General features: G+C 38.1%; 3 protein-coding genes across 8 annotated transcripts in view; 2 read left to right on the forward strand and 1 right to left on the reverse strand.

The window, feature by feature from the left end:
• The first annotated feature begins 5655 nt into the window (after positions 1–5655).
• Positions 5656–11544, forward strand: LOC135160657 (uncharacterized). Its single transcript, XM_064117441.1, has 3 exons — positions 5656–5785; positions 9334–9491; positions 9560–11544. The coding sequence occupies exons 1-3, from the start codon at positions 5783–5785 to the stop codon at positions 11295–11297; spliced, it is 1899 nt and encodes a 632-aa protein (XP_063973511.1). The 5' UTR covers positions 5656–5782; the 3' UTR covers positions 11298–11544.
• Positions 11400–16454, reverse strand: part of LOC135160653 (cadherin-23) — a 35164-nt gene continuing 30109 nt past the window's right edge. For all 6 annotated transcript variants that reach the window (XM_064117428.1, XM_064117432.1, XM_064117431.1 and 3 more), the window contains one exon: positions 11400–16356. In XM_064117428.1, the coding sequence (XP_063973498.1) occupies positions 16140–16356 (217 nt within the window). In that variant the 3' untranslated portion in view covers positions 11400–16139. The remainder of the gene's footprint in view (positions 16357–16454) is intronic.
• On the forward strand, positions 11645–15934 carry LOC135160658 (uncharacterized). The gene is made up of 5 exons (XM_064117442.1): positions 11645–12007; positions 12976–13397; positions 13520–13954; positions 14328–14768; positions 15105–15934. The coding sequence occupies exons 1-5, from the start codon at positions 11861–11863 to the stop codon at positions 15496–15498; spliced, it is 1839 nt and encodes a 612-aa protein (XP_063973512.1). The 5' UTR covers positions 11645–11860; the 3' UTR covers positions 15499–15934.

The following is a 16454-nucleotide window of genomic DNA, read 5'->3' on the forward strand; positions in this document are numbered from 1 at the left end:
CTACGAAGCATAAATTTATTTTATCAGAAATAATAAATTTCCTCGAGTTTGAAACTCTCTCAGCAGAAACTCGTCAGTCAAGGCCAATTGGGATGTTCAAAAATGGAAATGAGTCTAGACAGTAATAATAATTTCCTCGCCGTTAAAATTTAGAAAGAGATCAAGCATTATACAAACATTTCAAGACAATAGAAAAACGTTATTGGTGATTAAAGAGGATGCGTTGAATTCACGCCTCCCAAGAAATTTGACACATGATATGATCGGTCATTATAATCGGAATTGAAGATAGGTAGGGAGTGGCGATACATTATTTATTGAGAAACGCCAACGAATTGCGACATATATGTTTTTTTCCCGAATGTTTCTTCTTCTCCATCATCTCGTATAGAACTTTGTCTCTTGAGTGTCGTCTACAGATCCCTAAAGTACTTGAATTAGAGATAAAGGCCACATTGGTAAATGTGAATTGATATTTATGGTGCAAGAGCGATGGAGCAATTCCACAATTCCGGAGAATTATGGTGGACGCATCTTTGAAACTAGTTTACCTTCAACCGTTTCATCTCTTCATTAGTTTGATAATTCGGGGAGCTCAGTAATTATCATTGGGAAATTTATTATTATCTTTAAACGAGCCTATTGTCCCTACAAAAATAATCAACAATGAAATTTTTATCATCAAACTTCATTGTAAAGCGTGGTATTAAAAGTTCCATGTTGTACATTTTGATAGTTTTGTCCACACATTTTTACCGATGCACGAAATATTACGAAAGTATGGATGCAAACCAGCTGAAGTTTAAACGCACAGCTTTCACCATTTGCGCATGATAAATGCACCGCTGTGTTTTAAGTTTGCCAAGTGGAATAAATACCTTACACCCAATCGTTCCCGACCAGGATCATCGTAAAATCCCGTATCAACGGATACCAATGGTCACCTAGTAGATTCCTCACCCTTGTCGTCAACTCCAATACATAGAGTATTAAAATTCACTTGCGAAATTTCATCACTCGAACGAAAATTCTCTCCATCTCGTCGCGCATTTATATAATTATTCATAGGCACATGAGTGGCCGACGAAGGTGGTTAGCTTCTTAATTAATCCACCAATGTTTAGATAACGGCTGGACAAGTACTGGAAGAGATGAAATTTTTTTTTTGTCTTCCATCGCTGACTAAAAGTCATCGACACTTATGACATTCGATTACTCAATAGCTTGGAAAATCGTTGTTCTCAAATTCCAGAATGGGAAACAAAGTGAATGGATATGTATGAGAGACATAAACTTTGGGCGATTGCGATAGTCAGGCGTATTTTTATTAATCCTCATTCAGATGACGATAATAATCAAAAATGGATGTTTGTCTCAATGCCATCGACTTCAGGTAGTGATGGTATGGATATTCCCAGAAATATTGAAATAAAAAAAAATCTTAATTACAATGAATTATGCCGTCTGAGAGTCAGCATTTCTCTCGACTGGACCATAACACCACTCTCGCCCAATATAATATTATTCAACTTTTAAATTCCTGATATCTAGGAATCGTGGAAGCGAAGATAACCTTGACGGAGGCGCACAAGTATTATTTGAAGATAATATCCCAGGTAGGAAAAAACGAATGGGCCAACCTTGGTACAAGCACGGCCGCCGAGCTGCCGTAGCTCGGCACCCGGGCTCCAGCCAAACTCGCGCCGAACTTGGCTAGACCCTGGGATGATAACACGGGGCCAGGCCTGGGACCGAACTTTGGCCAGACTTCGGTCGCCGTACTTTGGCCGCACTCTGGGCTTACCATTCGGCCCGAAATTGGCCCAGGCCTGTTGCCGAACTTTGGCCGCACTCTGGGCTTACCATTCGGCCCGAAATTGGCCCAGACCTATTGCCGAACTTTGGCCGCATTCTGGGCTGACCATTCGGCCCGAAATTGGCCCAGATTTACGACCAGAGCTGTGGCCAGGCTCCAACCGTTGCCTGTATTGGGTTCAGAATCACCAATAAATATATGAACGGTATATCTGATAAGCAGACATGTATTTATTACCTTCAACATTATACAGAAAACAGTTTTATTATGTGACAAAACTTATATTTAAATTTATTAAATCTATTGACAAAAAAACTCAGCCAATCAAAAACTTTTTTCCTCCTATCGACATAGTACATGTTTTCATCCGATTTTGGTTGAACAGTTAAAGATATGCAGTGTTTGTATCTCCAATTTTCATGAAAGATAATCACAACTATGAGATTTTTCCGCGAACAGAATATGAAAACTCAAAAAAATGATTGCAGGTATAAATTGTAGAAAAATCTTTTGTGGATTATTTTCATCCGCTTTTAAAATAAATAATCTACGTAGATCATTTGAATCCGAAATTTAATACGACATACCATATTAAGTCTTAATAAACTCTCTCTTACAATCTAATAATATTAGCAGTCAGTCTTCAGAATTCGAAGATTGTATTAACAAAATATCCAACAAAATAACGCACCAATGTTATTTTTTAAATTAGTAGTTTAGAATTGATAAATTATCGTGCTTCAATTCAAGCATGAAAACAGTCATTATAATAGCAATATTATGGATAATTTATTCCGCTATGGATGATAAGAATTAATTCTTATATCCATAGACAATTGCTGATACGAATTATCCTGATAAGAATTATTTTTTCATCTCGGAAAGACGTCCTTTTTTTACAATAATGTCTTCTCCATCTGCAACTCCGGAACACAGAATGATATTTAGTTGCATTGATTGTGTGCTAGTTCTATATAATATTGCTTATTATATTCACTCTTTCAAACAAACTTAGAAATATAAAAAAGTCTTGGATAGGATTACATATAACTAATTAATTTCAACCCTTAAATTTGAAATCTTTGGGGAATATGGACGCAGTCCGATTGTGAAACTTCAACCTTATAAATATTATTTGACTTGAATCACCAAATACTGAAAACAGCTCTCAATGGCTGAAATTACTTTCATTAGAATTTTTCTTAAAAATTAAAAATCCACTTATTATTTTTCCCTTTAAACTTTTGGACATAATATTTAATCCCTGAACCAACAACGGATATTTATTCCCGTGATCTAACTTATGAGGAAATGACATAGAAAATACTTTATTATGCTAAGATACATCACATTTTCCACACACACACACACACACATTCACATTTTTTTCACATTTTTTTCGCTGCCGTGTAGTCTTGGGTATTGATGTGTAACCTTCACTTCTTAAAATGGCTAACAATTCATCGATTGCTTCTGCTGTTGTAGCTCTTCTGAATTTCACTGCCCATTGATTAATTTTTTGCTCCATTCCCCGCGGTTCCAATTTGTCCAGAGTTTGTGTATTCTTGTCTCCAATGCTGTCAGTGAATACTTTGTTGAAATCATTGTCAATGTCATCTGAATCACCATCACAACCTGAGCCCCCAAGAATTGGTTCATCCCTGTCTCCAACGCTGCTATTGGATTCACTGATGCAATCATTAAGATGCTTATACGAGCCACAATCACCATCACCACCCGACCAACTATCACCACAAGCACTAGCATTATCATCGAGATGTCGAACATCGACATCTCCACTAATTTGATCCACAATAGATCCACTACGGATAGTTATTTCATTGGCTGTTGGCAAACTAACCTCTTCCTCATCGGCATTATTGCGTTCACTGTAATCCGGAGTTTTTTCTTTAGCGCCTTCTACGTTTACAGATTCTTTTTTCTTCAGTTGATGAAAATGTCTGTATTTTTTAACCCGTGAATATGAACTCTGAGACATATTACAATAGTAAAAGAGTAATATTAAAATAATAAATTGCCGCACACGACACTCATGTCTACTGCCACAATCAGACTACTCAACACGCCATCTTACGGGCTGTTGTCATAGAATGTGTGGTATACGGTGATATCCACGCATATTTTCCCCTGAAATAGTATGTTCAGAAGAAATAATGGTACCTTCGGAAGAAGGAGAATCAAAGGACGAAAAATTTAGTGAAGGAACATTCCCCATGAGAATTCAATTTTTGGAATGCTGTTCCATATGGGACCCAAGCCTGGCAAACCATGCCCCTTGTCTGCCTGGCCATGTCTCGGGGCAAGCTTGGTGACCCAAGCCTGGCAAGCCATGCTCTTTACCAGTCTGGCCATACCTCGGGTCAAGCGTGGTTGCCCAAGCCCGGCAAACCGTGCTCTTTGCCAGTCTGGCCATACCACGGGCCAAGCTTAGTGACCCAAGCCTGGCAAGCCATGCTCTTTGCCGGTCTGGCCATGCCTCGGGCCAAGCTTGGTGGCCCAGATCTGGCAAGCCAGTCTCGTGCCAGACCTGGCCCGTTTCGTGGACATTGGCATTTCCTACCTGGGATATATATATATATATATGTGGCAATAAAATAAAATAAAATAAATGGCAGAATCTTTGCGAAGGAAACAGAACATTTTGCGCCTAATCGTCCTCCCCTACACGCAGAATGGACATCAGAAGAGGAGAAGGGTGATAGTATTCTACGGTGTGGTTTGAAGAAAATTTTTCCAAGCGTAGGGTCTGTAAACATTTCATTTAATTCCAATCCGCCAGTGTTCCAACAGCGCTGAAGACTAATCCCGAAAAATGTTTTTTTCTTCTTTCAAGTCAAATAGAACCACTCGTCTTCAAATTCTACTGAAGGGCACTGCTTTTTTTTACGAAATATCTAAAGGTCATACTTTAAAATATCGAATCATCATGAAAACTCTTACTAGCCCAATTACTTACAAATTTTAAACGCCAGTTATCGTCTTCAATCGATGGGAAAATATCTGTCAGTGCTAAAATCTTCATCTTTAAGAATGCTCGGAAATTAGGAGTCATAGAATTTTTAATTCAGTCCAATTGCGCTCACAAATGTGTTCAGTGTTCCTGACGTCCCACGAAACCTTTCAAATTGACATCTCATTGCAGTGACCACTAAGGACGTTTGAAAGCGAGACAGCCGATGAAAGGCGTGAAGGGAATGCCGTACATATTCCCCACGAGATCAAATGCTATATCTGCACTGGCCATTTGTAATCGATTAATAACTTATTATGTTTAACCAAGTCGATAAATACTATTCTTTACAATTTACGATGCCATCATTGGGTAATAAAATTTTCCTAAAGCATTGCATATTCAATAAACCATATTTTAGATTGTACCAGCTCGAAATGTTTTTATAGAATTAGCAACGAATGAAAATGATTGAGAATGCATTATAACAATAACATGACACGATATGCAATAAAAAATAACAAGAACAAGAGAATTGAATTATTGCAACAAAGGCCCGATCAACGCGACATTTCATAATCCCAAAAATTCGGAAACACATCAATTCCTCCTATCGCAAGAGTTGAACAGTTATTTTGGTAACAATTCCCCGCAGCTCTTTCTCTAAGTCAATTGTCCTTGTTCAGTAATCTCCATCTGCCTCAGACACATGCCTCATCACCGCAACCAAGAGAGATAGTATTCCGCATCGAACGAGTATCATCCATGGACCAGCGTTTGCCGCTTTATCCCCACTAACCCCCCCCCCCCTGTCATCACATGGGGCAGAAGAAGGATCGGATGAATCCTATAAATGCTCCACGATAGCCACTCGTCGAAGAAGTTCAACTCCCGGGACACCCGTTCCCATGAGTAAGACGGGATTCTTAATAAATGCGTTGAAGTGGTGTCACATTTGTTAATTCAAAAGAGTATCGTGTATCAAAATAATAACAATGGTAAGTAGTGTGGAATTGAAAGAAAAAATTGTGCTAAGTGGGTTAATCGAGAAATGATCAATAACGTTAAGTAGATTAAGTAGGAAAGGGTGTTCATGTGCCATGCCAAATGGCAATTGATAAATAATTTTTTTTCTGTCCGTTTTTTTTTTCTATCTGTTTGCAGTAAAGAGGTTCTCCTTTCGTTTTCATCTCAGGAGACATTGTAAAGGTTACGGGTTGCGAATAACATGGATTACACGCTCCAAGCCTATTACAGAAAGTCCAGTGAATGTTTTTCTTTTTCAATCGTATATTAACGCATTAGTGTTTCAATATTTTTAAACAACATGAACTTGAATGCTTATATCGAATTAAAGAAATTGAAAAGCTTGATGAACGCGTCACTGTTTATTTATTGAGGCTAATTGGGATATTGGTTAATACTTCAAGACAGCATTATTATTGTGAGTGGAATTCTGACAAGATACATTGGAATGTCAACCATCGGTTACTTATACACTCTTAGCAGCTTTTGATGAAAAAAATTGATGGGATTAATGGCTTGATGATTCTTGTGGATGAATTATTTGAACAATTTCAAGGGCTTTTGTGCTCATTTTTTAATGTGTTTTATAGTTTTATAATGAAAAAGTGGTGAGTTGTGTGATTGTTGTTACATGCACGCATCGTAAATGAATACTAATTAACTTGACTGACTTATCCCGAAAACTACTCTCACCCGTCTCTGCGATAGAAAGGACATATTTCTTTGTACTCGAGAAAACTCTGAAACCCTTAAGTGAGGGGTGAAGACAACACAGCCCCAGAGATCTTATTGTGAATTCTCATTCTATCAGAAAAACAATTGAATGTAGTATTAACAATCAAGTTGATAATAAAAGACTAATTAGATTCTCAGTAAAAGTGGCTAATGAATTAGAAATTTCATCAAGAATTGAAATAAATTTAAGGGCAGTAGTTAGTAGAATGAAGCAGCCTATCGAATCGAAATATATTACAATAGACCTTCATCTCCTCATCTCCGCCAGAGGGAAAAATCAATTAATGAGGTATTAACAAAAGCCACGTGATTAGCAGTCGGCAATAGCTTCAAAGGTCCCTCTACGTAATTGAAATCCCACAATTGCCCAAGCGAGGGTAAAAGATCAGTTCAACATGGGTTCCCTATTCACCCGCGCTCATTGCATAATTCGAGTTGCGAATAGAGCGGGTCTCGTCAAACACCATCAGGTAGTCATTGCCATGTGTTTGACAAATGACACATATTAAAATATCCTCCCCTAATGATAATCTATTAGTTTGCTAGAGAAACATTGTATTAAAATTAAAAACAAACAATGTTTGAGGGATCTTCGTGATGTAGGAGTGTTGTCTCATCAAACAATTGGGACCACACAAAATTCAACTCACATAAGGGACATAAAGCTCCTCATTTCCTGTATCATGAATCATTGTTGTTGCTCGTTTTTTTTTTAATTGTAGATATGATGTCATCAAATGATTTTCACTAAAAAGATTAATTTATCGACTGAAGGTTGAAATTTTCGGATGACGCGAGTTATTACGCACTGGATTTTTAAAATTTACAATAATGCATTACATCATTATAACAGAATTTCCATTTTCAACGTTGAAAATTTCCAAAAATAGGAGCTCATCATTGCATATGAATCAGAGAGAATAAATTAAATTGACCATTCAACTGAGTGAAGCAATCTACAGCGATGCGATAGGACATAACTATTGAAACAACCTCATGTCTCTTCCCACACAGATCTCCACCAAACAGTGCGGGTGAAGGCCTTTTACGATCATTTGTGAATGCCCAGAAGCCGTCAAATTAATGGCATGAATATTTTCATCGCGTCTTTAAAAATTAAACCTTCTTATTAACACACCTCATCCACTTATGATCAATGGTGGTGAATCCATTATCTATATTATCCATACTTGTACACGCTAGTTGAAACATCCCGTCAATAATGCATAGTCACCGTATATTCAACGTCACTCTGTTTAACCTTTTGTATGAAAAACATATATAGAAAGCCTAGAAGTCTCAAGACGTATTCTCACCTAAGAATTTATCACAGTTTTATGTCATACTGAGTCCCAATACTTGCAATTATTATTCAAAACCTCGTAGACATGGTGAGGGATGAATTAGTTTCATCTCAATAAATGTATACGAATGAGGGGAGTTAAGATTACCATAATTCCAAAGGGATTGCGTAAATACTTAGACCTTGAACAGTCAGAGAAATTTTTTGGCAAGAGATGAATTTTTAATAATTTGTTTCATCAGACGATTGCTGCCTTCGTTCTAGAATTTTAAACCTATATTAATTTACATTTCAACATTTTTTGTATTTTTCAATCACCATCCTAAGCATTCCATGAGACCAATGTTTGAAATTCCGATTATTATTCAAATATAATCGAAAAAAAAAACAGTTGATAAATATTTTCTCGAGGGGTCTTTAACAAGGGGCATTGAACTAGTCTCTATTTTCAACGGCAATCGTCTGAATGCTGAGAGTTTATCCATATCCACTTGCTGAATCTGTCCCCTTTGGTATCGATGATATAATCCAAGTACCTGACTTGTTATTACGCAACGAATCCAATGCTTCACACAAGGTGGGCCTTTTATAAAAACCAGCATTAACAATATTGGTTATCGTATGCCTACCCGTTGGCAAAATTGAAAGATGCTTGAGCATTTTATAACTTTCTCCGGCTTTATATACCCGTGTATCGAACGCTCAGTAAGAATATAAAGAATAAAATTGGCATAATGGAGACAGGAAATGTTATTTTTTTTAAGTTACTGCAATGTATTCAATGAATGAATGAGGCATTTATGAATGAAATAAGTACCTAGTACCTGATTTACACTCAATGACTCAATTTACTATTGATATTACAACTACGTGAGAGCTTGAACGTATTGAATTTACTCATTGACTCGTCATGGGGACATTCACCAATATAGATGCTATAACCTTTGGACAGGACTATTACTACCCGGGAGAAGAAGCGATATTTACTCTTCCCTATGTTCGATCGTAGATATAAATTATAGTTGTTAAAGGTCACTGGACGTTTCCTTTCGAGCTGGAACCATCATGGCCCTCGATGAAGCAATTTCGATTAATCGTCTTATTATCAGTTTTTTTTTTTCATTTCGAATTCATTGAAAATTCTCCCCTTCCAATTTGGAAAGACGATTGGCTTTTTATCAAGTCATAAACATGCATTCAAACATCCTGGATGATACTGTAAGGCTCATGGACTTGTTGTGTCGTCTTTCTACAATTGCAATATTCTTGCCGTCATGTGACGTGTCTAGACTTATGTAAGGATAATTGAAGGCACGGCGTGAGAGTATCCCACGAGTTACTTGAATATATTAAAAAAAAGAAACTTGATTCCTTCTTGTGCAATGCTTTTATTTGGTGCAGATAACCCGGGTAGACTTCTCTTTACAGAACATCAATGAGTATAATTAATGAAAGTAATCATTAAATTACGTGTAATTGCAGTGGAAGCTGTTGGGGTGCGTCACATTAGTGGCAGCGCTCTCGATGTGCCAGGTCTATGGGAAAACTAAGAGAGCCATAAATGGTGATTCAGGAGCGCAAGCTTCATTTGAGGGATATGTTTACAAACCCCCCCAGAAACCCTTCCCTCTACCACCCGTGTAAGTAATGGATAATGAGAATATTTTACTCAGCCCTTATGGGTTTTTCACAGTAATTCATTGAATAGGCGGCAGCAGACAACCCCTCCCCCCAATAGGCCACTGATCACTCAGCCTACCCAAACTCGGCCTCCAGTAAGTCAACCTCCATACAGACCTCCAGTGACTCAGCCACCGTACAGGCCTCCAGTAACTCAACCTCCATATAGACCTCCAGTGACTCAGCCACCGCACCGGCCTCCAGTAACACAACCACCTAAACCGCCAGGATACTCATATCCTAAACCAAGTGAAACATTTCCAACTCCAACTAGAGTGCCTCCGCCAACGACTCCGAGGTCGACTACACCAAGACCTACAACGCCAAAGTTACGTTTATCAACGCAACCGCCTCAGCAACCGGGATATTCATATCCAAAACCGAGTGAGAGCTTTCCGCCTACAACAAGAATTCCTGTAACTCAACCACCATATAGGCCTCCAGTGACGCAGCCTCCCTATAAACCTCCAGTAACTCAGCCACCAAAACAACCTGGCTACTCATACCCAAAACCGAGTGAAACCTTTCCACCTTCAACAAGAGTTCCCTCACCAACTACGACTCGGCCAACTACACAAAGGCCTACGACTTCAAGACCACCTCCTCCAACCCAGCTACCTACAACTCCAAGACCGCGTCCCTCAACACAACCGCCTGGATATTCATATCCAAAGCCGTCTCCAACATTCCCACTTCCTTCCAAGGTTCCACCACCATTGCCGGTTCAACCGACAACGCCGAAGACAATCCAGACCAGTCCACCATACAATTATCCCAAACCAGTGCAGCCCTTCCGACCTACAGGAAGACCGCCAATCAAGGATTCACCCCAATATACTGCTCCATCGCGTCCACAGCCTGTTCCTACGAGACCACCTCCCATTAGACCCCCATCTTCCTCTGAATATCTTCCTCCAGTGAGAACCACTCCACGTTCACAAACTGTTCCAACCAGAGCTCCCCCTGTTCAACCTCGAGTTACTCAGCCACCTCCAACAAGGTCTCCTCCTACTAAACCACCAACCACAACTTCGCCAGAATATCTTCCTCCTATACGAACCACTCCACGGTCACAACCTGTTCCAACTAGACCCCCACCTACTAGGCCACCAACAACCACATCACCCGAATATCTTCCTCCCGCGAGAACTACTCCACGTCCACAACCTATCCCAACCAGACCTCCCCCTACTAGACTTCCATCCCCATCATCACCGGAATACCTTCCTCCCGTTCGAACAACACCACGTCCAAAACCTATCCCAACCAGACCACCTTCTACTAAACCTCCATCCACTAGACCAACAACGTCATCACCTGAATACCTTCCGCCCCCTACGAAACCACACTTCGATACCCCAAAAACAAATCCACCGAAATACCTTCCCCCTATTGAAGCTACGACAAGACGACCACCACCACCGCCACCACCCACAAGACCACCTCCACCCCCCACCGCTCCACCAACTTATCTTCCTCCTCAAACAACCGCACGTCCACTCCCTCCTGTAACGTCACCCCCTGTACAACCTCAAACCAGACCACCCCCATATCTTCCACCATCCTCTCCAAGACCAACCTATCAAACTGTCCGTCCTCCTCCATTCCCAACCGCAATCTACAGCATCACTCCAAGCACATCAACCTACCGTCCACCCCCTACTGGTAGACCCGGACCACCTCCCACCCTCCCGCCAGCAACATCTAGACCAGTTGGATACAACTATGCAATTCCGGAAATCGCCTTTGATTTTCGTAAACGCTAAGAAGTACATTTATGTTAATAATAAAAGAAAAATCATGCAAATGAGTAGAAGAAAATAATTCATTTTATTGTTTCAAACTGATGGAATTCATAATTACGGACGTAAATCATCTTGAAAATTCTCGGTTCTGTACTCAATGCCTGAAAATAAAGTACTAATTCGTGTACTCATACAAGACGAGGGAAACAACTCTATCAAGATAGAATTTCCCCTATGAATTAAAATAAAAAACATTTTTTTTAACACATTTGTATTGGACTAATTTGATTGCCCAAGTCCAGTGGTCACTTTGCAATTGAAGTAATTGTCATGGGTAGTGAATTCCAAAGTCGTTTGGTAAGTAGCTCATTCATTTATACGTTCTCCTAGCATCCCGCCCGCCCCCACGAAGAATTTTCTCTTGTACAAGAACCGAGGAATTAAATGCCGGTGAAAACTGCATACACGGAGTTTAGTCACTTCTGGCGGTGCCAAGTGAACACTTGTATTTATTGATATATAACTGCAGGAATAATGAACGTTTCAACTATGATTAATCGCGTGTGAAATTCAAGTGGAACGAGATGTTTGAAACTGGACGAAGACCAGCTATTAGCAGTTCAGAGCTCGGACTTTACTCTGATCAGGCTGATCGATATAATTCCAATAAATACGGTTCTGTAGTCAAGAAATTTGTCATTGTGGTCATGGCAATTGTTGCTAGCATTTTGGTAATGATAACAAAATTAATCATCATCTCTTTTCTTACATGTTTCTATGATATTTTTTTTGCAAAACTTTGTTGGCATTTGGAAATTTCACACTCTCATTCCTCTACGAATCCATTTGCAAAGATGCCATTGAATTTGTGAAGATATTTTAAATCATTCAATTATTACCCAAGCAAGTCGTTGCATTTAACTCAACTGAATAACAATCATTAGTCACTCATTAGTACTGTATTGTAAAGTTCTGTCTCATGATTCAAGTTACGTTATGGTGTGCGAACAGTATCAGCGAACGAGCTGCGGGATGCTCCTCTAAGCCTTCACTTTTTTCAATCATTCAACTCACCACGAACATAATTCTTCGATTTATCTGAAATTATCTTTTATTATTATTGAATAATATTGGGATCGATTGAAAATATGGTGTGAGGGACACTAAATCGTTAAATCGTACCATTCTACCCAGTTTTGTTTTAAACTTAGACGCCTTCGCAAAACCCGTGCCGACTGTGCTAAGTCAAAGGAACTTATTTGAAAATAGAAAAATAGCAGAGAAATGCAGCTATTGCCATATAATTTTTTTGGAGAAATTATCCTGAAAAATGATTAGACTTTTCGCAAAATATTTTCTCCCTGGTAGTTTATTCTGTAATATTCGTGATGCATGACAATCGGGCGTGACTGTTTCACATATAGGGCGTTAACGGTGTTTTGACACGGATTAAAGTTAACAGCAAACAATATACAAACTTAATTTCTTTCAGAATTTAATGCGAATGAAATGGCGTGATCTGATACCGTGAAGCACCTAATTTTTAGAATTTAATTGTCATAATTCGAGAGTAATGTTGATAGATAGGATTTCTCTATAGAAAATATATAACTGGCACAATTTCAAATGTTGATTCGAATCGAAAGTATTCAAAAACTTCATATTTCTTTTAATATTATGTTGATTATCATTAATACAGGCCGTAATTTTTATCTACGACTTTGCGTCTGGTACTTCGGCTACTAGTAAAGTTAGCCAGGAGACCAAACACATCTACATCCTTCAAAATACCTTGAAGAAAGCAGCGAATTTTTCTAAAAAAATTACAACAACATCGCAAAAGCCTGAGATCGAAAGATTGACAACTGCTAATATTGAAGATCGATACGATAATAATATCAAAACATTGTCCTTCATTGATGACTTGAAAGATGTCGACAGAAAGGAGAAGAGTTCTGACCCTGATCCAATCGAGCCTCGAGCCCAAAGTCTTAAGAATTTCAAATTGAGAAAGAGATTGTTGGAGTCTGCAGAGAATGATGATGTTGGAAGGGAAAAGCTTGAAGTAGAGCCAAAACAGTTGTTCAGCAATCATGCAGTTGTTTATCGAGTCAGACAAATGTAAATCTAAAGAAAATTATGTTCCTTAAACGGAGTTTAATATGTTCTGTCGTGCAATCGGCTATAATAATCATGTCTTATGTTTTCTTTGGCTAAATCAGTGATTGAAAATTATTGTACAGGTATCCCAATAAACTTAATAATGATGAGGAAACATCAGAGGAGTCCCAACCAGCCCCGTTCCACTTTAAACTTCAGAACCCAATCCCTTCATCCTTCCAGCGCGTGAAATTCCCTCAATTGAGTCAGTATAGATATCCCCAAAGCTCCAGAAATATCCAGGATATTATAAAATACTTGACAAATGATCCCGAGAGTCCGAAACGGGGTATTAAATTCACTGGAGTCTATATGAATCCGAAGAAGTACGATCTTTACCCCGACATTGGTGAGATGATGGCGACTAGCGATAAATCAGAGATCGCTATCACTGAAGACGAAGAGGATTCTGACGACTCTGAGGATTCACCACTTTTGTTTATGAATAATGATCCTTTCTATCCTTACAAGCCCAAACATCCTGCAGATGTCAATCTCCTAGCGCCTGTGAATCTCAGGTAGAAGCGACCACCATAACATTTCACACGATAGAAGGCTAGTGATTACTCAAATTTTCCAAATAAATTTCGCATATATAACTCGTAATAGTGACAATTTGATTGGCTTCGAAGAGATGACGCATTCATCTTCAAGATTGCACCGATTTTCCGCAAACTACGAAGAAGGTATATTATACCAATAGATATGAAAAGTTTGAAAAAGCCTTACAACAATGGTCTTAATCTTAGTAATCTTTATAACCAGTGCGCATAATTTTGTGATTTGGTTGTGAGAAATTCAAATAATTAGTTATTGAAAATTTATTTAAAAAATTTGGAGTAATCAGTGGAATGTTTACAATTAATTAACTGAATGATTTATTTACTTTAGATTTTCACCAGCAGGACTGCAGAGATATAATCCTTATTACGAGTCCTACATGCAGCGTCCTGTAATAATGAGACCGCCCCCATCTCTCGAATCACCTTATGAAAACGGCGCATCATATACAGGAACATACGGAAACAAGAAAAGGAAGGCAAAGCCATTCAGTGTGATGTTGGACATCTATCCTATTACTGAATTGACCGATCAATCTACAAATCAGAAAACGTCACCACCGAGGCCTGGAACAAGTGCAGAGGATTATTCCTCGGATCCAAGAAGACCATTGAGTTTTGGTCGAGGTGGACGGTATTATGGAGGACAAGCTCAATCGATACCCATGGTTGCTATTCCAGCGAGTCAATCTGGAATGTTGGAGGATGAAGAAAAACAACAGATGGTATTTCACCTGAATTTGTATCCACGGAAGAAAAATAAACTCAGCAGGTGGGGATGTTGTAATTTTTTACGACTCTTACAGAGAATTTATAATTATTCTCGAACTCATTTAACCCACATGCAGCAATTTATAATTATATATAATTAACTTGGGCCAACTTCGTATATATTTTTCAAATTTAAAAATAACAAATTTGCCGATTTTTTATAATATAATATACTTTATATGTACAAGGTAATATGTACTTAATAATAGTACATAATAGAAATGGGGCCAATTAGAGATATCTTTTTACATATTTTTCAAAATATAAATTTTTGTCTACAGGAGTACGAATAGTGAAACAAGCGTAAGCAAAAGAGTAAATGACTCTGGTTTTTCAGAAAGGATATTCTACAAAGATCTGCAGCAATGCGACCAGAAGACCAGGACCAATTCGTGAGGAAAATAATGTCTCCATTCGATGCAATAACAAAACAATTAACTGATCAGTCTGTTATTGAGGAACTAAAGGAAGAAGAGTCGGAGAGTGATCCCATTAATTTGCCGTTAGTCAAATATGAAGAGAGCTTCGTAGAAATGCCAAATGAAGACACTAAAAATGACGAAAAAATACCTCTGAATCATAAGAAGGATAAGAATGGAAAAAATGTAGAGAGAACGGGGAAATCATATCCAACTATCGAGAATGAAATGAAAAATCCTATCTCGAAAGTCGATATTGATACATCCGATGCTTTCCAGAAATTCGCAGATGGTTTAGTCGCGATAGAGTAATTTCAATTTCCAACTTAAATCTAAAAACATCGCGTATTAATACTCAAGGACTATTCACATTGCTATAAAATTGCCTAAATCTGAAAAAGTAAAAGTGTTCATAAATAAATGCAATTATCAATTATTACATTACAACTCATAATTGCAAGTATTACATGACATTGAAAATTGTAATATATTCAAATCGACATTTAAAAATCTAAATATTTAATCATAGATTTTACGAGTTTTTTCATGATGTTTTCACACTATAAACTTGAGCGGATTCATCAGAAAAACTAAATAAATAAAAAAAATAGGTTTAACTGTTCGTTGTTACCTTGACATTTTCACAAGGTTACTAAAAGTAGAATAGAAGAATGATGAATCCCCAAACTTTCGAAATTCTTGTGTATCCAAATATATTCATAAACATTGATTAAATTTTTGCATGAAACTTTTATATAAATATCTTAAATATACATCTCTTAACTGGAAGCCCTAAGTGAGAATTATATTACACAAGGCCAATACCTCGAGCTTATTAAAATGTACAAAATCGTAGGACCTTGAATTATTCATACGTGAATGTCCAAATCACTGATCATTATTATCAAGCACCAAAGTTTTTTTCCATTATTGGGTTGAAATTAATAATTATTTTACGCTCTGGAGAGGGTGCTGGGATGATAGAGAGTCGTGTCAGCTCCCCATTCATAAGGACCTTCGTGAGGCCCCAGAGCAACAATCGTTCCAGGCCCTAAAGTCCCCAATGTTGTGTGCGATTGAGCATTAACCATTCCAGGCCCCGAGGAAACATAACTTAATGGTGGTCTCGCTTGTTCCCTCAAGCGTGCGTGTTTCATGTGGCGTTTATATCTTTAAATCGAGGAAAATTATCATTATTAAGCCTCATAATTTTCTATCTCTAAATCAAACTGTTAAAAGTGCTATTGTTATTATTTCATGGAATTGCA

The sequence above is a fragment of the Diachasmimorpha longicaudata genome, chromosome 3 (assembly GCF_034640455.1).
Source record: "Diachasmimorpha longicaudata isolate KC_UGA_2023 chromosome 3, iyDiaLong2, whole genome shotgun sequence".
In the NCBI taxonomy this organism is placed as follows: domain Eukaryota; kingdom Metazoa; phylum Arthropoda; class Insecta; order Hymenoptera; family Braconidae; genus Diachasmimorpha; species Diachasmimorpha longicaudata.

Excerpts from the sequence above, each read along its gene's own strand:
- LOC135160657 (XM_064117441.1), top strand. Across the intron at positions 9,492-9,559 it reads CCCTTCCCTCTACCACCCGT|GCGGCAGCAGACAACCCCTC; the intron begins GTAAGTAATGGA and ends TTCATTGAATAG.
- LOC135160658 (XM_064117442.1), top strand. The coding sequence starts at position 11,861 with ATGTTTGAAACTGGACGAAGACCAGCTATTAGCAGTTCAGAGCTCGGA. Across the intron at positions 13,398-13,519 it reads GTTTATCGAGTCAGACAAAT|GTATCCCAATAAACTTAATA; the intron begins GTAAATCTAAAG and ends ATTATTGTACAG. Across the intron at positions 13,955-14,327 it reads CTAGCGCCTGTGAATCTCAG|ATTTTCACCAGCAGGACTGC; the intron begins GTAGAAGCGACC and ends TATTTACTTTAG.